The 23,420-nt window shown below is 39.6% G+C and overlaps 1 protein-coding gene across 1 annotated transcript; it reads left to right on the top strand.

Moving 5' to 3' along the window:
* Positions 1-22,095: 22,095 nt before the first annotated feature.
* On the top strand, positions 22,096-23,015 carry Or4c12 (olfactory receptor family 4 subfamily C member 12). The gene is given in 2 exon segments (NM_001000573.1): positions 22,096-23,002; positions 23,005-23,015. Coding segments are annotated over 2 exon segments (918 nt in total).
* The last annotated feature ends 405 nt before the right edge of the window (positions 23,016-23,420 follow it).

Here is a 23,420-nt window from a genome sequence, read left to right as displayed (position 1 = left end):
CATATTGTTCTCCAATGGACGGCCACATATTTATTCACATGCAGTCAACATGAGGTGGACTCAGTGGACTTAAAGAACACATGAATTTTGGAGGGAAAAGTTGTGAGGTGGGGCTGGGGATTTAGCTCAGTGGTAGAGTGCTTACCTAAGAAGCGCAAGGCCCTGGGTTCGGTCCCCAGCTCCGAAAAAAAAGAACAAAAAAAAAAGTTGTGAGGTAACTAGACAAGGAATTACAAGGGAGGGTTGATCCAATTGCTTTTTCATTTTTCTTTTTAAGAATTCATTATCCATGCTGATATTTCCCTCCTCTGGGTGCTAGCATCTCAAGTACATATGCATGGATTGATTAAAAACACATTAATGTATGAAGTTCTTAAATAAAAGAAAATTACCACTAAAAAGGGAATCAAGAATTTACTAAACAGTGACCTTCAGTCACCAGTCTGTGAGTTCTGCATGGCTATAGAAGGGATGGAGTGGCCAAACTTCTCTGATCCTGGCCCACAGCTCCCTGTCCCCAAATCCTGTGAGAGACAGAGAGCTAAACACCCAGAAGAGCAGGCCATCCTGAGACTGCAGGGCATGACAGACTACGACTTCTGTTCATCTTTGCCCATATCCCTGGCCCAAGAGGAAACTGCATAGTGCCTCTGGACACAAGAATATAGGAGCAGTCAGCCACAAGAGCCCCATGGTCCAGATCTGCACCCGAATCTGCACTGAACTGGTCAAACAGTTCCCTGCACCCAAATCCCATATGTGTGTGTGTGTGGTGGGGGGAAAGCCAGACCATCAGAGGTGCAGACACTCCTATGAAACCAGAGATCACTCTCTGCTCACATTTCTGACTCAAGAGAAAAATGCCTTGTACCATCTTTTCCCCCTGCATACAGGGACCTAGGAGAAGTAGGGGCAGGACCCTTCTGGTTCCTGCCCTCATGGAGAGTTGAAAGCCAGTCTCCAAGAGCGACTACACGACTGAGAGAAAAACACTCTGAGCCCACAACTGGCTGAAAGAAAACAGGAAAACAGGTCTCCAGGAGTGCTGACACACAGGCCCACAAGAGAGTCAAGCCACCATCAGAAACAGCTAACACCAGAGACAACATGATGGCAAGAGGCAAGCATAGGAACTCAAGCAACAGAAACCAAGACTACTTGGCATCATCAGAGCCCAATTCTCCCACCAAAGCAAACACGGGATATCCAAACGCACCAGAAAAGCAAGACCTAGATTTAAAATCACATTTTATTATTATGATGGAGGACTTTAAGAAGGTCATAAATAACTCCCTTAAGGAAATACAAGACAATACAAGTAAATAAGTAGAAGCCCTTAGAGAGGAAACACAAAAATCCCTTCAAGAACTACTGGAAAAACAACCAAACAGGAGATGGAAATGAATAAAACCATCCAGGAGTTAAAAATGGAAATAGAAACAATAAAGAAAGCACAAAGGGAGACAACCCTGGAGATAGAAAACCTAGCAAAAAGCTCAGGAGTCATAGATGTGAGCATCACCAACAAAATGCAAGAGATAGAAGAGAGACTCTCAGGAGCAGAAGATAACATAGAAAACATCGACACAACTGTCAAAGATAATGTAAACCAGAAAAAGCTCCTAGCTCAAAACATACAGGAAATCCAGGACATGAAAAGATCAAACCTAAGGATAATAGGTATAGAAGAGGCCAGTAAATATCTTCAACAAAATCATAGAAGAAAATTTCCCTAACCTTATAAAAGAGATGCCCATAAACATACAAGAAGCCTACAGAACTCCAAATAGATTGGACCAGAAAAGAAATTCTTCCTGTCACATAATAGTCAAAACACCAGAGCTGGAGAGATGGCTCAGCGGTTAAGAGCACTGACTGCTCTTCCAGAGTTCCTGAGTTCAATTCCCAGCAACCATATGGTGGCTTTGAACCATCTGTAATCTGATCCAATGCCTTCTTCTGGTGTGTCTGAAGACAGCTACAATGTACTCACATACATAAATAAATAAATCTTTAAAAAAATAGTCAAAACACCAAATGCACAAAACAAAGAAAGAATATTAAGAGCAGTAAGGGGAAAAGGTCAAGTAAAATATAGAGGCAGACCTACCAGAATTGCACCAGACTTCTCACCAGAGAATATGAAAGCCAGAAGATCCTTGGCAGATGCCATACAGACCCTAAGAGAACACAAGTGCCAGCCCGGACTACTGTATCCAGCAAAACTATCAATTAACATTGAGGAAGAAACCAAGATATTCCATGAAAAAAGCAAATTTACACAGTATCTTTCTCTAAATCTGGCCCTACAAAGGATGATAAATGGCAAAGCCCAACCCAAGGAGGTAATCTCACCCTAGAAAAAGCAAGCAAGAAATCTTTTTGCAACAAAACCAAAAGAAGAGAAGTACACAAACATAACCCCACTTACAAATACAAAAATAACAGGAAGCAACAATCACTATTCCTTAATATCTCTTATCATTAATGGACTTAATCCCCCCATAAAAAGACACAGATTAACAGACTGGACACGTAAAGAGGATCCAACATTTTGTTGCCTACATGAAACACACCTCAGAGACAAAGGCAGACACTACCTCAGAATAAAAGGCTGGAAAACCACTTTCCAATTCAATGGTCTGAAGAAACAAGCAGGAGTACCCATTCTAATTCCAAATAAAACTGACTTTCAACCAATAGGCATCAAAAAAGATAAGGAAGGACACTTCATATTCATCAAAGGAAAAACCCACAAAATGAACTCTCAATCCTAAATATCTATGCTCCAAATACAAGGGCACCTACATACATAAAGAAACTTTACTAAAGCTCAAAGCACACATTGCACCTCACATGATAATAGTAGGAGATTTCAATACCTAACTCTCATCAATGGACAGATCATGGAATCAGACCACCACGGACTAAAACTGGTCTTCAATAACAACAATAAGGAACAAATGCCTACCTATACATGGAAGTTGAACAGTGCTCTACTCAATGATAACTTGGTCGAGGAAGAAAAAAAGAAGGAAATTAAACTTCTTTGAATTTAATGAAAATGAAGGTACAATACACCCAAAATTATGGAACACAATGAAAGCTATGCTATGAGGAAAACTCATAGCTCTGAGTACCTGCAAAATAGAAACAGGAGATAATACACATCGGCAGCTTGACAGCACACCTATAAGTTCTAGAACAAAAAGAAGCAAATACACCCAGGAGGAGTACAAGGCAGGAAATAATCAAACTCAGGGTTGAAATCAACCAAGTAGAAACAAAAAGGACTATACAAAGAATCAACAGAACCAAAAGCTGGATCTTTGAGAAAATCAACAAGATAGATAAACCTCTAGTCAGATTAACCAGAGGACACAGAGAGCGTCCTCAAATTAACAAAATCATAAATGAAAAAGGAGACATAACAACAGAATCAGAGGAAATTCAAAAAATCATCAGATCCTGCTATAAGAACCTATATTCAACAAAACTTGAAAATCTGGAGGAAATGGACAACTGTCTAGACAAATACCAGGTACCAAAGTTAAATTAGGAACAGACAAACCATTTAAATAACCCCATAACTCCTAAAGAAATAGAACCAGTCATTAAAAGTCTCCCAATCAAAAAGAGCACAGGACCAGATGGGTATAGCACAGAATTCTATCAGAACGTCATAAAAGACTTAAATACCAACACTGTCCAAATTCTTCCACAAAATTGAAACGGATGGAGCGCTACCAAATTCCTTCTATGAAGCCATACTTACTCTTATTGCTAAACCACACAAAGACCCTACAAAGAAAGAGAACTTCAGACCAATTCCCCTTACGAATATTGATGCAAAAATACTCAATTAAATTCTTGAAAAATGAATCCAAGAACACATCAAAATGATCATCCATCATGATTAAGTAGACTTCATCCCAGGTATACAGGGACGGTTCAATATATGGAAAACCATCAATGTAATCCACTATATAAACAAAGTCAAAGGTAAAAACCACATTATCATTTCATTAGATGCTGAGAAAGCATTTGACAAAATTCAACACCCCATCATGATAAAAGAACTGGAAAGATCAGGAATTCAAGTCCCATATCTAAACATAGTAAAAGCCATATACAGGAAACCAGTAGCTAACATTAAACTAAATGGAGAGAAACTTGAAGCAATCCCACTAAAACCAGGGACCAGACAAGGCTGCCTACTCTCTCCCTACATATTCAGTATAGTACTCAAAGTCCTAGCCTGAGCAATCAGACAACAAAAGTACATCAAAGGGATACAAATGGGAATGGATGAAGTCAAAATATCACTATTTGCAGATGATATGATAGTCTACTTAAGTGACCCCAAAGTTCCACCAGAGAACTTCGAAGCCTGATAAAAAACTTCAGCAAAGTGGCTGGGCATAAAATTAACTCAAACAAATAAGAAGCCTTCCTCTACACAAAAGATAAACAGGCTGAAGAAAGAAATTAGGAATACGACACCCTTCATAATAGTCCCAAATAATATAAAATACCTTGGTGTGACTTTAACCAAGCAAGTGAAAGATCTGTATGATATGAACTTCAGGACTCTGAAGAAATAAATTGAAGAACATCTCAGAAGATGGAAAGATCTCCCATGCTCATGGATTAGCAGGATTAATATAGTTAAAAAAGGCCATACCAATAGCAATGTGCAGATTCAATACAATCCCCATCAAAATTCCAATTCAGTTCTTCGTAGAGTTAGAAAGAGCAATTTGCAAATTCATCTAGAATAACAAAAATCCCAGAATAGTTAAAACTATCCTCAACAATGAAAGGACTTCTGGGGGCATCACTATCCATGACCTCAAGCAGTATTACAGAGCAATACTGATAAATACTGTATGGTATTGGTATAGAGACAGGCAGATAAACCAGTGGAATAGAATTGAAGATCAAGAAATGAACCCACACCCGTATGGTCACTTTATTTTCGACAAAGGAGCCAAAAACATCCAATGGAAAAAAGATAGCATTTTCAACAAATGGTGCTGGTTCAATGGGATGTCAGTATGTAGAAGAATGCAAATCGACCCATTCTTATCACCCTGTACAAAGCTTAAGTCCAAGTAGATCAAGGACCTCCACATTAAACCAGATACCCTCAAACTAATAGAAGAAAAAGTGGGAAAGGATCTCGAATACCAGGCCACTGGAGAAAATTTCGTGAACATTATACCAATGGTTTATGCTCTAAGATCAAGAATCAAGAAATTGGATCTTATAAAGCTGCAAAGCTTCTGTAAGGCAAAGGACACTGTTTTTAGGATAAAACGGCAACCAACAGATTGGGAAAAGATCTTTACCAATCGTACAACTGATAGGGGGCTAATATCCAAAATATACAAAGAACTCACAAAGTTAGACCCCAGAGAGTCTAGTAACCCTATTAAAAATGGAGTACAGAGCTAAACAAAGAATTCACAGCTGAGTAAGATCAAATGGCTGAGAAGGACCTAAAGAAATCTTCAACATCATTAATCATCAGGGAAATGCAAATCAAACAACCCTGAGATCCTACTTCACACCAGTCAGATGGCTAAGATAAAAAACTCTGGTGAGAGCAGATGCTGCCAAGGATGTGGAGAAAGAAGAACACTCCTCCATCGTTGGTTGGATTGCAAACTGGTACAACCTCTCTGTAAATCAGTCTGAAGGTTCCTCAGAAAATTGGACATTGTATTTTCTGAGGACCCAGCTATACCTCTCTTAGGCATATACCCAAAAGATGACTCCCACATACAACAAAGACACATGCTCCAGTATGCTCATAGCAGCCTTATTTATAATAGCCAGAAGCTGGAAAGATCCCAGATGGCCTTCAACAGAGGAATGTGGTATATCTACACAATGGAATACTACTAAGCTATCAAAAACAATGACTTTATGAAATTCATAGGCAAATGGATGGAACTGGAAAATATCATCCTGAGTGAGGTAACCCAATCACAGAAAAACACACATGGTATGCACTCATTGATAAGTAGCTATTAGCCCAAATGCTCAAATTACCCTAATGCACAGAACACAGGAAACTCAAGAAGGATGACCAAAATGCGAATGCTTCACTCCTTCTTTAAAATTCTTTTTTTTTTTAATCTTTTTTTTCAGAGCTGAAGACCGAACCCAGTGCCTTGAGCTTGCTAGGCAAGTGCTCTACCACTGAGCTAAATCCCCAACCCCCACTCCTTCTTTAAAAGGGGAACAAGAATACCCTTGGAAGGGAATAGAGAGGACAAGGTTAGAACAGAGGCAGAAGGAACACCCACTCAGAGCCTGCCCCACATGTGGCCCATACATATACATCCACCAAACTAGATAAGATGGATGAAGCAAAGAAGTTCAGGCCTACAGGAACCGGATGTAGATCTCTCCTGAGAGACACAGCCAGAATACAGCAAATACATAGGCAAATGCCATCATTAAACCACTGAACTGAGAACGGGACCCTTGTTGAAGAATCTTAGAAAGGACTGAAAGAGAGCTTCCAGGGACTAAGCCACTACCTAAAGACTATACATGGACTGACCCTGCACTCTGACCTCATAGGTAGCAATGAATATCCTAGTAAGAGCACCAGTGGAAGGGGAAGCCCTGGGTCCTGCTAAGACTGAACCCCCAGTGAACTAGACTGTTGGGGGGAGGGCGGCAATGGGGGGAGGGTTGGGAGGGGAACACCCATAAGGAAGGGGAGGGGGGAGGGGGATGTTTGCCCAGAAATCAAAGAATTATTATTAAGTATTAAATAAATTTAAAAAAGAGTAAAAAAAAAAAAGAAAGAAAGCACAAAGGGAGACAACCCTGGATATAGAAAACCAAAGGAAAAGACAAGGAGCTGTAGAAAAAAAAAAAAGAAAGGACTGAAAGAGCTTAAAGGGGCTTGAGATCCCATATGAATAACAATGCCAACCAACCAGAGATACCAGGGACTAAACTACTACCCAAAGACTATACATGGACTGACCCTGAGCTCCAACCTCATAGGTAGCAATGAATAGCCTAGTAAGAGCACCAGTGGAAGGGGAAGCCCTTGGTCCTGCTAAGACTGAACCCCCAGTGAACGTGATTGTTGGGGGGAGGGTGGTAATGGGGGGAAGATGGGGAGGGGAACACCCATATAGAAGGGGAGGGGGAGGGGTTAGGGGGATGTTGGCCTGGAAACCGGGAAAAGGAATAACAATCGAAATGTAAATAAGAAATACTCAATTTAATAAAGATAAAAAAAAAACTAAAGCATACTGAGATGCAAACAAACAAACAAACAAAAAAAACCCCCAAAAACCAATGACTTCATGAAATTCATAGGCAAATGGATAGAACTAGAAAATATCATCCTCAGTGTGGTAACCCAATCACAGAGAAGCACACATGCTATGTCCTCATTGATAAGTGGATGGTAACCCAAATGCTCGAATTACCCAAGATGCACAGACCACAGGAAACTCAAGAAGGATGACCAAAATATGGATGCTTCACTCCTTCTTTAAAAGGGGAAAATATTCATATAAGGGAATAGGGATGCAAAGTTTAGAGCAGAGACTGAAGGAACAGCCATTCAGAGCCTGCCCTACATGTGGCCCATACATATACAGCCACTGAAAATATATAAGAAGGATGAAGCTAAGGAGTACATGCTGACAGGAACTGGATGTAGATCTCTCCTGAGAGACTGAGCCAGAACCTGTCAAATACAGAGGTGAATGCCAGCAGCAAACCACTGAACTGAGAACGGGACCCCCGTTAGAGGAATTAGAGAAAGGACTGAAAGAGCTGAAGGAGCTTGTGACCCCATGAGAACAGCAGTGCTAACCAACCAGAGCTTCCAGGGACTAAATCATTACCCAAAGACTATACATGGACTGACCCTGGGCTCCAACTGCATGTGTAGCAGTGAATAGCCTTGTTGGGGCACTAGAGGAAGGGGAAGCCCTTGGTCCTGCCAGTGCTGGACCCCCATTGTAGGGGATTGTTCGGGGGGCAGTGAATGGGGGGTGGTTGGGGAGGGGAACACTCAAATAGAAGGGGAGGGAGGATGTTAGGAGTCTGACAGACAGGAAACCGGGAAAGAGAATAACATTTGAAATGTAAAGAAGAAATACCCAATTTAATAGAAATGGAAGAAAAAAAGATTGCATGAATCTAAGAAGCGATTTTGAACCGTGGACTTTTAAACATTTTTGAGACTGTAATAGACTGCTGGGAAGTTCGAAGTTGGACTAAATGTATTCTGCATAATGCTATGACTAGGCATGTTTGCCATAGACTCATATTTGAACAAGCCTATTGGGCCAGGAAGTGGAATGTAGTGGTTTAAATATGTTTATCCCACGGGAAATGGAACTATTAGGAGGTGTGACCTGGTTGGAATAGGTATGTCCTTGTTGGAGGAAGTGTGTCACTATGTAGTGGATTGCTGTCTATATGCCGGTGAGGGCAGCCACAAGATAAGCAAAGAGCCTATGATTGGGCAGTGGAAAAGGAAGGCAGGCTGAGAATTTTAGAGACCAGTACAGAGAGACAGAGGATGGGAAGGAGAAGAGACAAGATGGAACCTATAGGAGAGGAAGAGGATCCAGAACCACTCAGTCCTGGGAGCCATTAAGTAAGGGGGATTTCTTAGATTATTAAATAATAAGTAGGGTGTATTTGCCCCATCTAGGATTGTAGCTTGTGTTTATATCAATTGAGTTTTGAGTTCATTGTGTGGGTGTTTTTTGGGTGAGAATCTACTAATATAAATTTAACTGATAAATTAAAGAAAAAAAAAAGAAGGGATGGAGTGACATGGTTTTAGTGTCTGGAGAAGAGGACAAGGACCTCCATAAGTTTTGACTGTTGGTATGTGTAAGGCAAGGCTTGTTTGTATAATAATGTACACATTTCACATCATGTTCCTTTCCTCAGGAAATATTCTCCCTGCCAAGTTTATGAGGGGATGTTCTCCCTGCCCAGGTTAATGACTTCATGATAATTAGAAACAGCACTAGTTCAGGAGGCAAAGTTATGTCTAATGTTCTTCAGCAAGTTGGTGAATTTCAGAACAGCCCTTAAGACTGTGGGAAAGAACTCGGAAAACATGAGTTCAATAATATGTAAACAGGATTTCTTAATGGTGGATGGAATATGAATTGTATGAGGGGCTTCATGTATTTGAAATAACAGAGGCAGCTGCACTAATGAGTCAGTAAAGGAAAAGGAATTATTAAATGACAAGTTTCATTGTTTAAAAGGAATCAGGAAGTGAGAGACTGGTGATCTCCAGATGGGATCCCACCCAGCCTGTAGGGAGCAGCACATATAGATAAAAGATGGCGCTGACATCTGGTGGTTGTTTGTGGTTAACACCCACAAAGCACATGTCCTTGGCATTTCTCCAGCTATCAGGCTGGAGTCATATTCATACTAATGAGATATTTCATGCTCCACCAATCCCTAGAGGACAAGTATATAGCCATAGCCTGTTTTGTATATAAGGCTGGTGCCTTTGTTCCTCAGGGTTCCCCATATCAAGAATGAGGTGTTCCTGCAATAAAGGCTGTTGAGAAGAATCCGACGGTGTTGCGTCTTCCTTGCTGGACGAGGTGGGCGTTGCACCAGCCAAACTTATTATTTGTGCTTATAAAGGCAGTCAGACTTCTGAGGTCAAAGTCAGCCTGGGACAGTGCAAATTTAGGTCTAGGTGTGGTGGGAGTGGTGATGTCAGAACCAGATGCCACCTAGCTAGCTTATTGTCTATACTTACAAAAGCAGGCAGATCTTCAATTAATTTGTTATGTTAAAAAATGTTCTTGCTGTCTCTTTTTAAGAATCAAGGGACTAATGTCATAAAATATCAATTCACAGGATAATCAAAAGGAAACCTGGGGTAATGATAGAATTGATGTATAAATAAAAGACTGGACTTTGGTCTTCAAGAGCTGAACTATCTGCATAAGCTGTCTAGAGAGTTGCCTCTAGCAGAACACAACACTGTCAGCTTGTACCCATGATTGGCTTTGAGTTGTTATTTTGTCACTCTCAAACACTTCTTCCACAAAAACCCCTCTCTAAGATGAGGCTGGTCCTCACCACACCCCATTTCCTGGGAATAGTGAAGGACCAAACGTCCTTTCTATTTGATGGGGAACAATGTTGTGTTTTTACTTGCTGTATAGTCCGTAAGCTGCTAATCTTCCTGAGAAAATTTCACAGTCTAGCAGAGAAGCAAGTATCAGTATATGGCCGAGAAATGACATTTAATATTTTCTAGCAAGGATGTTGGAATGTTGATTTATAATACCTATAGACTCAGATCAAGCAGGAAAGACATGGATTTGCCCATAGAAAATGAAAGTTGAAACTACATGTCTCCATTAAAAATAGCTAAACTAGCAAGTAATGCAGGAAAAAACTTCCTGAAGCTGAGCAGGATGTGTCCTTGTGACCCCAGCAGCCAAACCAGGGGCAACATCAGCATGGACTGCAGAGTGATAGAATTCCTAAAAAAAATCAATTTTATAAAATTTTAAAATAATCCGTGAAAAGATGTGGTCATTACTAATGTACTTGCTTGATAGAATTCTTTTCCAATGAGTTTAAATCCATATGGTCATTGACATAATAAATACCTAGGCAACAAGACATGCAAGCACTGAAAGTGTTAAGCCCTTTCAACCTCTTGCTATACATGTCATGTTAAAAGGTTTAACCTATTTAATTTTTGGCCCAGCAAAGCAGTGAATATAAATAAATATGGTGCATAAATATAGCAAATACAAAGAACTGTAAGAAATCAAACATCTGTGTGGAATCTAACTTGGAAAGTGCTGTCCTTTGATCCTCTGTCATCCTAGAGACTCTCATTGGTCAAGGATGTTTCATTTTAATAAAGGACTTGGGAAGTACCACAACCACAATATTCTCTACACAGAAAAGAAATGAGAACACAAGAGAACATAGTAGAGCTTTTTCTAGCACTGAATGAGTACCGAATAGGCCAAGCCTCAAGAAAGTTAGACAAATTGGCCAAGGATACAAATATTTCCTCAAACCTACCCTTATCATCACAGTTATGAACTCAAACACCAAGGTTAGCCTGTCAATGTTTAGAAACTTGAGATAGTACACAATAATTTTCAAAGCTTTTGCCTTCCTTTGAAATGGTTAAAGAAGACCTCACAAAAATACACAAGGATTTTGATATTATTTTGAAATAATTCAAGAATTTAATAGAAGAAAAACATTGTCTGCCGGGAGCCAAGCCCGCTTACACTCCCTCTGTCTCAGGAAGGTTTCAGGAATGTCAAGCCCAACTAAATCCTCTGAGAAACCTAGCCAGTTATCTGTTCTTATCAGTACACCTGCAATTTTCGGTTCAGGGTTACAGGAACAGAAAAAACAACAGGAGGGTGGTGATGGTGGTGAAATGGCCTTGGGCCTGCATGGCCTTCCCACTTGCCTGTCTTTATAAGTCACTGCCCAGAAATAAAGTTTGAAAGCTTGATCAGACAATCAGCTTGGTCTTCTTTGTGCCTCCTGACCCCCATTCTTTCGCCTCCTCCCAGGTCTCCACTGAACCCTCCACAGGCTGTTCCCAAGAATGATACTGGTCCGTTTAACCCTTAATAATTAGACACACATATAACAAGATCCACTATTTTTCTGCCTTAGGAATGAACAAGAAATAATATATACTTTCTTGTCTATGGCACAAGTGATGGTGAAAGGTAAAAGTTTTAAAGTTGCGCCCCCTAGACACATAGTTAGAGCAGAAGAAACAGGTTAGGCCTCAGAATTGTATGTTCCAAGAAGCTTCTCCTAAGAACTAGCGGACCATAGAGTTAAACAATCTTGAGAAGGAGGAAACAGCTTTCTCTCAGAAGCTAGCTGACCATAAATCTTAGAGAACAATCTTGAGAAGCAAGAAGCAACTTCTCCTAGGAACTATTGGACCATGAAGTTAAACAATCTGAGAAGCAGGAGACAGCTTCTCCTAGGAAACAATCTTGAAAAACAGAGTTTTTCCTTGTGATTTTTCACTGGTATTCTCCACACTTTCCAATGATGCCATCCCTGCCCCCTCGGGTTGTGGTTTCTCCCTTTTAATACCTCTTCTACCAGCCTCCCGAGGTCGAACTCCGCTGCCCCTGTGTGGGATACGAGTCTTGACCCCAGTGCACTGGTTCCCGTTAATAAACCTCGTGTGATTACAGCAAGGATCGTCTCATGTGAGTTCTTGGGGGGTCGTGTCATCCTGAGACTTGAGTGAGGGTCTCCCTGCTCCAGGGGTCTTTCAATGGCATAGGGTAGTAATGAAGAGGCTATGGAAAAGAACAAGAAAACCGCAATTCCTTATTAACTTGTCCAAAAATATATAAAGAAAAAATACTTCCCAATTTATTCTGTGTAGCTAGTGTAGTATTTTAATCAAAATAGCTACTAAAAGAAATATAAATTATAATAATATTAAAATAGATGTAAAAATTCAATAAAAACTAGCATATTATTTTAGTAATAAAATTATTTTAGTCACTCAAGTTCAAGTGAGGTTTAACCAAGAAATAAAAATTGTTTAATAAAAATTATTCAGTGATGTACATTGTAGAGAGCGGCGCGGCGAAACAAAGATGGTGCCGACATCCAGCCTTGTCTGGATATAAACGACTTACTGCGCATGTGCAGGCTTGTCCCCTTGCTAGGGCTCCTTCTAGTGGTGAACAGCGGTACTGCACATGTGCGGTTTATGCACCAGGTGTCAGTTGATCGTTAATATGCTAATGAGGTGATTCATTCTCCGCCAATCCCTGGAGGACAAGTAGTGGGGTGATCCAAGCCCCACCAAACCCTGAGAGTTAATTAGCATACTGTTGTCTATATAAGCCGAGCGATTTTGCTGCTCGGAGTCCCTGTTCAAGAGAGCTGTAACACTGAGAAGAGCTGTAACACTAAGAAGAGCTGTAACACAGTAAAGGCATGCTCGCAGAAGAATCCTGTTGCCTCTCGTCGTTCTTACTGGCGGGACATTAGGCGCGCGACAAGTTCTCCCCCTTTTTTGTTTAATAAAATGACTGGTCTAGATCTGGGTGTCACGTCAATCTTGTCATTGCTCCTGTCTTAGGTCGTTCTCATCCAAACTCGGCCTTACCCGTCATAGAGTTACCCTATCGCCACCGGGCCCCGTGTCTTAGGTTGGTCCGAGTTCGAGGAAAGTTGCCCGTCCCTGGATACAATGACCCCACATGACTGTGACAAAAATGATCTAGGGCGAACTCTTGATCTTTCAAAGAGGCCAGCCATATGTTGGGAGAAGCACCTTTTTTAATGGTGGTCATAGCCTGGTAAACAACCACTTTGTGTCTGGCATGTTCTCTTTTTAAACGGCCAATAAGCCAGAGATCTATTCTGCATCCCAGGAGGACAATAGCTCCCCAGGCAAACATGCCCGCCCACTCCTTAACAAGGGAGAAAGCATTGGTAATCTATGAGGTAAAGTCTTCAACTGTGATGGGGTCCAGCCTAGTGCTGTTGAGGACAGCAATCTGCATCAGCAATTGTCTTGATAGTTGCTCTGCTTTCATGGACCAGTTTCCTTTCAGATAATTCAAGATTTCTTTGCTCTGTTGAAAATGCTGAGAAAAGTTAGCTCGCAAAGGAATAATGCATAAACCTCTAAGGGAGGAAACACAAGACAGCTGTGTCATATGATACAGTGCTTCAATTTGTTCTTGAACTAAATCTATCCTTTGATTGGCTAATAGAAGGCCAGATGCCAAATGGGTATTAAATTCTTCTTGTATCTCTAGCGCCACTGCAGTTCTTTCTACAATCTGATTGACAGTCTCAGCCGTCTGTATTTGATTGGTCATAGCGATTGCAGCTGTGGTAGCTGCGGCAGCAGACAGCACAATGGCTGAAATTATGGCTGCCATAATTCCAAAATCTCTTTTGGCTCTCAGCAAATTAAGAATAGGAAAGCTATCTGGGTTTGCCTCCACTGGGATTGGCACAAAGGAGGGAATCTTAACCATCACTGTGGTGTCATTGGTGCCATTCCAGCATTCAGCTAAATAGCAGACTACATCAGAGCTATTACAATTTAAAGCACCACTGCTTACATTAGTGCTTATCAGAAAAAAGGTGATCTAGCACATACTGAAGTACTAGTGGCAGTATTATTTACCAAGAGGTTATTATATTGAATATTGATCAACCTGGTATCATTTTTTTCTGGTAGCACGAAGTTCTCTCCCATCAACCTAGCAAAGGGGGTCAGGGATGTATATGCCCCTTGCTCATTGTACAGCACCCATTGAAACCAAGGCCAGAGATTATGCTTGCCAGTCTTATTCTCAAAACAGTAGAATTGCTATGAACTGGCATGGGTACTGGCCAGGATCTGGCAATAGCCCACAGGGTGAGCGAATTAACCTGTATTACCATTCCCAGTAGTAATAGTAGGGTTCATAGTCTCATCTTCAGGAAGAACAGAAGGCAATTTTCGAGTCAAACGCTCAGGTACCCAAATTGGATTTTCTTGATTCTGCGGAAAAACACAAATCGCTCCCCTAGATCTCGAAATCACGGGATCTGGGCCATGCCATTCATCATTTAAGACATCCTTCCACTTTACTTCTGCATTAGTTATAGGTGTAGTAGCATGGCAATCCGCAGCAGAGCGGCCATGTGCATCCAGAATTAGGAAATTTAGAGTAAAAAGAGCTAAAGAAAGTTGTTCTTTTGGTGTTCGGCTGCTGGCAATTCCCCCTTTTTGTTTTTGTATAAGCACTTTTAAGGTACGATGTACTCTTTCCACAATTCCTTGACCTTGGGGATTGTATGGTAAGCCTGTAGTATGACCGACCTGCATTGTCTGGCAAAATGCCTGAAAGGTCTTTGCAGTGTAGGCAGGCCCGTTGTCTGTCTTGAGACTATCAGGCTTTCCCCAGGCTGCCCATGCCTCTAAGCAATGGCTAATGGCATTACGAGTCTTTTCACCAGTCATCAGAGTAGTGTGTATAATACCGGAACAGGTATCAACAGAAACATGAGCATATTTTAAATTTTACCAGTTTTATGTCAACTTTCTGTTATCAATGTTACATTTTTTTAAACCATATCCAATAACTTAAAAGCCAATAGTCCATAACCAAGGCATGTAGAGAATATTTATACATTTAAAACCAATCAGAAAACAAAATTGAAGTGGCTACACATATCTTAGCTACAGGTGCAAGGCTCCAAGGGCTGATTGAAACTGCTTTTTTAAGAGAAGCACCTTGTCACTTGCTAAATCTCCTTGAGACCAGGAATCCAAGTAGGCACACTCAAGTTTATCTTTTTGTTTGATTCTCCTGAATAAATTTTCAGGCAGTCTACCTCTATCAAATCTGATCAGTATGACTCTGTGAGGTTTCCAGAGCCTAATCACATACTTAGCAATAACCTCAACTTGAGCCACAACAAAAGCTGCACTGACCCCATTTTTTATCTTTGCCTTCTCTCTGTTCCTTTTATCTCCTTTTCTTTTCTTTTTTTCTTTCGAGACCTTTTCTCCCTCTGACATACTTTCTTGTTGCTCTGCAAGGACCCTCTGACCTGTCCTAACAGCTTCCTCACATCGTTTATCCTCTAAGCAGGCAGGGACCATTAGCCAAAGAGGTTTTGGTCCGGGCTTAAGCTTGCCCTCTGTGGCCTCTCTATCCCACACAAAGAAGAAAAGAAACAAAATTACAAGCCTTGCCCACAAAGGATCCATAACTTTAGGTTTCTTCACAGTGGCTCTCCACCTAGGCCCATATCTTTCTTCCTCATATATGGCTGCCTCTTCCTCTAATTCCTCCTCCTCGGACTCTGACAACTCTTGCTCAGAGTCACTGCCAGCCAGTTCTAAGGCTTCTAATTCTTTTAATGGATACAAAGTATCCTCTCCGGATGACTTGTACTTCGGTCCTCCGGGGCATACCTATTTTTTCCTCTGGCAGCGTTTCTTCCGCCTTTTGTATCTCTTTCACTTTTGTTTTAGTAACCTTTTTCTTTTTGCACGCTCCTAATTTCTCACTCTGCTCCGTTTCTGACATGCTCTCTTAAATCCAAAAAGGGGCATGCCTCTCGAAGCCTAATTTCTCACTCTGCTCTGTTTCTGACATGCTCTCTTCCAAAAAGGGGCATGCCTCTCGAAGCTTACCTTTTAATTTACCTTCTCGCAGTTCTGAATCCTCTTCAGCACACTGAAGGGTCCCCTCGACACCGGCGATGTTGGTTCCTGGGTCTCGGCACCACTTGTCGCGCGTCGTTCTTACTGGCGGGACATTAGGCGCGCGACAGTACATTCTATAATAGAAGAAAAAACCACGATGCTTAGGATACAATGCTTAGTAATGGCAGCAATTAATAGTGACATCTGTTGTTGCCATGTAATGACAACTACTTAAACTTTTATGATAGGTGATTTAACAATAAGCTCTTCTCCAAGATGAAGAAAAATTTTCATACCGTGTGTTTTCAGGAACTTGGAATACTGGACTATTGTCCTGGTAATATTATGTGTGAAGAATATCTGATACGTTTTAAATTTTTTTTTAATTTAAAACTTGTTCTTTTCATACAATAATTTTCTAATTAAGTAATTAATTAATTAATTAACTTTACATCCCAGTCACTGCCCCGCTATATCCCCTTACACAGTCCTTTCCCCTCATACAATAAATTTTTATTACTTCTTTTTTTAGATTACAATAGCATTGAATTATTTCCCCTTTTTTTCATACTTCACTCTCTTTAAAATTTATGCCTCTCGTTTAATTATTGTAGCATGCATATTGTATATGCATATACATTATTAAATAAAACCTGCTCATTTTTTGCTTGTTTGTTTGTTTTTTTTTAATGAGCAAGTCTTCTTCCATTAAGGAGGAAGGAAATAACTAAACTTCTAAAACAGTGTCAATGGGAAGGTACAGAAAACAGGATAATTTGGATTCTACACAGAGAAACTTAACAGTAGGATTTTTAGGTTCTAGATATCACATTGCTTAAAACTGTACCAGTTTCTAAAACTCATTCTTAGGGACAGAGAGAGTACTGACATATTCTAGTACAGTGAGGGAGTAAGTGTCTCCATCTCGTACATGACCTTAGCCTGTAAGGAAGCTTCCTCGGGGCTGCAGAGTGAGCAAAACCCAGGTTGTTTTCCTTATGGTAATGAGAGCCCTTCCAGTTCCAGTCATGGTTCCAAGGGCTGATGCAATATGTACTTTATCACAATACTGTAGACTAGATATAGACTATTAATAAACTAGTTTCAATTTCAGGAAAAAGAACTAATCACTGAATTGTTCAGAGATATGTTCTCTTAAGTATCTGTTCCTAAGGTAAACTCTTCAGAAAACAGAAATAATTAATTCCTGGGAGGGCAAAGGTGAGACCTGTTTGCCCTTTAATAAAGTACTCAGTAGCCTTTCTTTTTTTACACGTTTCATTCTTTTTGCTTCCACTGGAGAATTAAAGGGTAGACATATTTGTGTCTTGCTTTATAACTTGATGTAGAAAGGAAATTTAGAAGATTCCTTTCAATAGGGAGATCTTTAAGTGTCGTTTTCAACAGAACTCTCCTCTCTCTCTCTCTCTCTCTCTCTCTCTCTCTCTCTCTCTCTCTCTCTCTCTCCCCTCTCTCCTTTTGACAGGCATTACAGCCATCAAGATGTAAGCACTTATTAAATGCATTTGAAGCTTGTGTCATTTGACAGTCTCCACCTCCTGAAGTATTGTTGAGTCATTGTGGATTTGGGATATATACATCACATGACATGATGTCCAAGTAGCTGTAGGTAATAACGAAATGCTCTGTATTTCTAAAGATCCTGGACATTCACCTCAACTCCAGCAGCAGCCACAGTGAGTTTCCACGAATTCTTGTTTTTAATCTAGTTTATCATATTTCCAATCTCCCCTAAGAAGTTTGTCATAGAATTCACCAAAATAATACTTTTTGAACGTTTTCAGGAGATTTTGCAAAAATATTTGTTCTTTAAACTGTAGATATGGATACATGTGTGTTAAATTTTTTAGAAAAAGGCTTTCAATTCATGAGACTTCAAAAGCCTATTTCTAGGTTTTGAGCATGAGAAGAATATAGAGACTGAAGTAGCTGGGTTGGTCACTGAGAGTTTCCTGCTGGGTAGAACATAGGACATGCTGTCTGGATACTTTATTGACTTATGCACAGTCACACATTTTCTAGAAAAAAATGCTATGGTTATTCTCAGGGGTTCAAGATAGGGAAAAATATCAACTTATACCAATAACAGGAGATTCACAATGCAGATGAGAATGAAAAAAGGCCCTTTGGAGTTAGAGCTCTGACAGATATGTGACCTTCACTATAGTCAAGACAGGTCAGAATGGAAGGAAGAAGACCAGCATTTGAATTCTGTTTCCAAAGAATCCATGCACCTCTGAAGCTGAGGTAAAAAATGAATTCATTAAAAATTTCACTATCTGAAATCAAAATTATACTTTCTGCTGTCATTGGGAATCTGAATTAGAAGCCCAGGTTTGGTAACACTTAAGTTTGACCTCAGCAAATGTTCTTGGGTATCATATTAAACAGTGAGAACTTGCCCTTGCAATATTAGATCATGTCCCTGTTACATGACTAAATATCTATAACCTTAAGCTGAAAATCGAGACAGGTATTGATAGCTATGAATTAGAAGTTAATTCTCTGCCCTTCGCAGCTATTGTTTCTTTCTATATATTCATATTGCATTGTCCGAAGAAAGGTGAGAGATACTGATACAGAAAATATCAGTGTTATAGTTTAGCAGACCTAGGCTGTCCTTGCCCTCTATCACCGGTAGGCTCTGTTCCCTTAAAATTTATGCAGCTGACACTTAGCCCCTCAACTTTAAAGTTTGTATAAGTTTCTAAACTACAAGGTACTCATGGACTTCTAATGTAGAGGCTGGCAGACTGGAGATCTGAACTCATTACCATCTGGCTTCCTTTTGGAGCTAAGCAGAGGACTGTGGAGGTTTCCTGTGACCACAGTTGGTGGCTTTAAGGCTCACTGTTCAAACTCTGGGAATGCTGACCCTGGAAGTGAACTTAATCTGTGTTGGAGACATGGGCTAAAGAGCTGGAGACAGACATCCTACATTTGAATACAGGATCCCCTAAATTTTATTACTGGGACGTTAAGGTAAGTTGTTTATCTCCTAATCACAGTCTTCTTTTCTTCAAATTGCACAGTTAAAAGCATTTAAACATTTTGGCATTGTGAGAAATTGGTGAAATGCCACACACAAATCACTTAGTACAGTGCCAATTGTACTCACTGCCAGTGCTCAGTGTAAGGCGTCCCACAGGAAGCATGCAATGGCAAGGGAGCCTCAGCACACTGCACAAAATGTGGAAAAGTAGAGCACAGCGAAGGTTTGATGTCCTAATATCTGAGCAGCAGGGGATGAGGTTGTCCCGCTACATCCTTGCCTCTCCAGTGCAGCCTTCCTTTCATGAGATATCAGACTCCCCTTGCTCCTCTGCAAATGCCACAGGCTATGCTACTAGTCTTTGAGCCAGAGCAGGGAATGAAACTCATTTATTCCTTTAATCTGCCATCGAGCACTAAAGATATCAGTTTTGAACAAATGATGAGATGTTGAGTTTGGTTTAGTGTCTATGGTGTGAGGGGAAAGGAGGAAACCCGTGTTTTAAAAGCGAATTAAAATGTCTTCCAATTACTTAAAAATGTGCAGGAAATGGAAATATTAGCTGAAGCAATGATAGACAGTCCAGATTAGAGTTTGTGTGTGGTTTTGATCATCAAATGTGATTTGGGCACAGACATTTGAGCAGTTATGAAAACATATTAGTCCAGTCTTTGTTATCCTAAGGATTAGCTCCTCTAGAGAAGATCTGGCAATTAGAAATGCACTACATTTTATTCTCAGAGGTTCTTATTCCTGGGAGGATTCTCTGATACTTTGGGCTATTTAGAAGGGAGGCTGTAATTCTAGCTTAAGAGCTGTAAGGTCCATGTATCAATGAAGTACTCTTGAGGTCACTTGGAAAAATAACTCTTTCCCATAGACTTTAGTATGTTTCATGATCCTAAGTGATGAAGACAATTCATCTTACCCTTCACAGTTCTGGTGTGTCAGGAACTCATGAAGATATTTTTAAAAGAGGTTTCTTAAGTCCAGAAAAAATGAAAACTGATAATGGTAAAACAATTTTTTTGGAAGATTGAAAAGCTTGGAAGCAGATTTTGTATTAAATAGGTTCTGGTTGATTATTTAGGCTTGAAATATTTACTGCTTAAATGAATTGTTAATTAATAGGCTTAATTCAAATGAGCACCCATAATTGACTTTCGAATAAACATCATATCAAGGGTCATTCTAAGGATTGTGTGGGGTGGTCAGGGTAGTCTCATCCTCTTTCCTGTGTGCCCATTCACTAATGCCTGCTCATGCTCCTGTCCGATGCTCATTCTGTGAATTGACAATCATAATTTTATGAGAACATTCCATTATCCTTTAGTTACATTCTTGTGCTATTTCTTGGATTTCCATGTGTGCTAATGTACAGTCGCTTTTTTTTTTTTGCATCAGCTTAAGTCTTCATATTTTCAATTGGAGGGCTAAATATAGAAATCAAAATTATTTTCTAATAGAATTAGTAATATAATCTACAACAATTTGAAAAATAATGAAAAATTAAAGAGAAAAATAAGAAGTCACCCATAATTTTATATCTGAATTAAGTACCCTCAATATTTTAATTGAAGTTTGTCAATATACGTTTTAGATGGCTATAAACCATTATGTTTTTTTAAAGTTGTGTGTCCATTTGTGACTATGTGCATATGTGAGTGCAGGCTTCTGTGAGAAGAAGGAATTTACCTTGGAGCTGGAGTTGTATTTGATTGTGAACCCCCTGATGTAGGTACTAGGAACTGAACTGAGGTCCTTCTCAGGGGCAGCATGCACTCTTAATCATTGAGCCATCTCTCCAGATTCTAACTTGTTTTCGATTAACATGTAGTAATTACACATCTTAATGGGGCACACTATGCCTTTTTCAACACATATATACAGTACGTGCTGATCAAATCAGGGCCATTAATATTCCCTCTTATCATCATCTCTTTATACTTGTAGACTTTGAGCTCTTCTCAGATATTCATAAGACATATGGGTTATTGTGAAATGCAGTCACCCAATTGTGATGTGGAACATGTGTTAGCACTGTGTTTAAGTATTTAATTGTTTGGTACCTGTTCTTGAGATCCCTACTTTCCCGTTCTACTTGTATGTTTAGAAAGATCGATGCTGGTTGTAGCATCCTGTTATGAGAGAGAATATCTGATATTGACATTTGACTTACTTTACTTAATATTTTCTTTATTTTCATACATTTTTCTGCAAAGACATGAAGAAAATGGAATAAATATAATTGTGTTTTAACATCAGTGAATCACAGCCTATATAAAATTTTATGCAAAAACTTTAAAATTTAATTCTATTTCTGAACTACACATATAAAGAACAGAATCTTCAAATAGTAATTACATGATTATTATCAATAATTTTTACTTGTTACATTTATATAATTAGAATTATTGTTTAAGGACTATGTTATGGTGATAATTTACCTTATATATCTACCTACCTACCTACCTACCTACCTACCTACCTATCTACTTACCTAAATACATTCCTATATATCTTGCTAATCTCCAAAATTTTTACTATGATTACTCTGTTACATTCTGATGTAAAAATGAAGTTTGCAATTTCTCCTCTGACTATAGGAAATGGTATCTTTTCTTTGAGGTATTCTAAGTCTTTTAAGAATCCTTTTCAATTAAAAAAAAGACTAGGAAAGTCACCTAAGAAAACTTTAACCTAATTATATGTAGTTTTGGGAAGACTAGATCTCATCTGTGCCTTGGTAGAAATCATAAGATTAGAATTTGAGACTATTTAATCATTTTATGATTTTTCTCTTTTCTTTTTCCCTGAAGATTAAATATTTTTATTTGAATTAAAATATATCCATACCACACAGATGGAGAATAGAAGGAATGTGACTGAATTCATCTTGATAGGTCTTACACAGAACCCCCAAATGCAGAAAGTAGTGTTTGTGACATTTTTGATTTTGTACATGATAACAATTTCTGGCAACCTGCTCATTGTGGTCACTGTCATCAACAGTCAGGCTCTGAGTTCCCCAATGTATTTCTTCCTGAGTCACCTCTCCTTGATAGATACAATTTATACTTCTTCTTCAGCTCCAAAGCTGATTGTGGACTCCCTTCAGGAGAACAAAGTCATCTCCTTTAATGGATGCATGGCTCAAGTCTATGCAGAGCACATTTTTGGTGCTACTGAGATCATCCTGTTGACAGTGATGGCTTATGACCGCTATGTGGCCATCTGCAAACCTCTGCACTATATGACCATCATGAACCACAAGCTATGCATTCTTCTGGTGGGCGTGGCCTGGACTGGAGGATTTCTCCATGCAACTATTCAGATCCTCTTTACAGTGTGGCTGCCCTTCTGTGGCCCCAACATCATAGACCATTTTATGTGTGATTTGTACCCCTTGTTGGAACTTGTCTGCATGGACACACACACCCTTGGTCTCTTTGTTGCTGCCAACAGTGGGTTCATCTGCCTATTTAACTTCCTGCTCTTGATGGGATCCTATGTGATCATCTTGCGCTCTCTGAAGAACTATAGCTTAGAGGGCAGGCGCAAAGCCCTCTCCACCTGTGTGTCTCACATCACAGTGGTAGTTTTATTCTTTATTCCTTGCATATTTGTGTATCTACGCCCAGTGACCACTCTGCCACTTGATAAAGGTGTTGCTGTCTTTTATACTATGGTGGTTCCTATGATGAATCCTTTAATCTACACTCTTAGGAATGCTGAGGTTAAAAATGCAATAAAGAAGCTCTGGAGAAAAAAAGTGACCGATAATAATTAAACATGTCACTGAACTTTTCACACGGGACAAACATGGAATCTTAGCTGTCATTTTTTGGTCTAGAGATGAGGGTATCAACTCTAACAAAACGTCAGATGTTACTTGGATATAGCAATTTCAGCAGAAACTTAAAACTGGGCTACCATCCATATTTATGTACTCCTGTCTCATATGCATGTAGTCAGAGATAACTGATTCTGAATCAGCAAATACTGTAAAGTGATTGGAAATCTAAAGCACCTCTAGGATGTAAAAAAGCATGAATCTAGAATATTGGTTTAATAGTAATCATTTTATGTGATATTGAGGTACTGATTATTATTGATTAATGAAAATACATTTTTATGCTATCTCTTCACTTTAGAGTCTGGGATCCACATTAATTCTTTGTTTTCTGA

Source organism: Rattus norvegicus, chromosome 3 (assembly GCF_021556685.1).
Source record: "Rattus norvegicus strain SHRSP/BbbUtx chromosome 3, alternate assembly SHRSP_T2T, whole genome shotgun sequence".
NCBI classification, from domain to species: Eukaryota; Metazoa; Chordata; class Mammalia; order Rodentia; family Muridae; genus Rattus; species Rattus norvegicus.
This window is presented reverse-complemented; position numbering and strand designations above follow the sequence as displayed.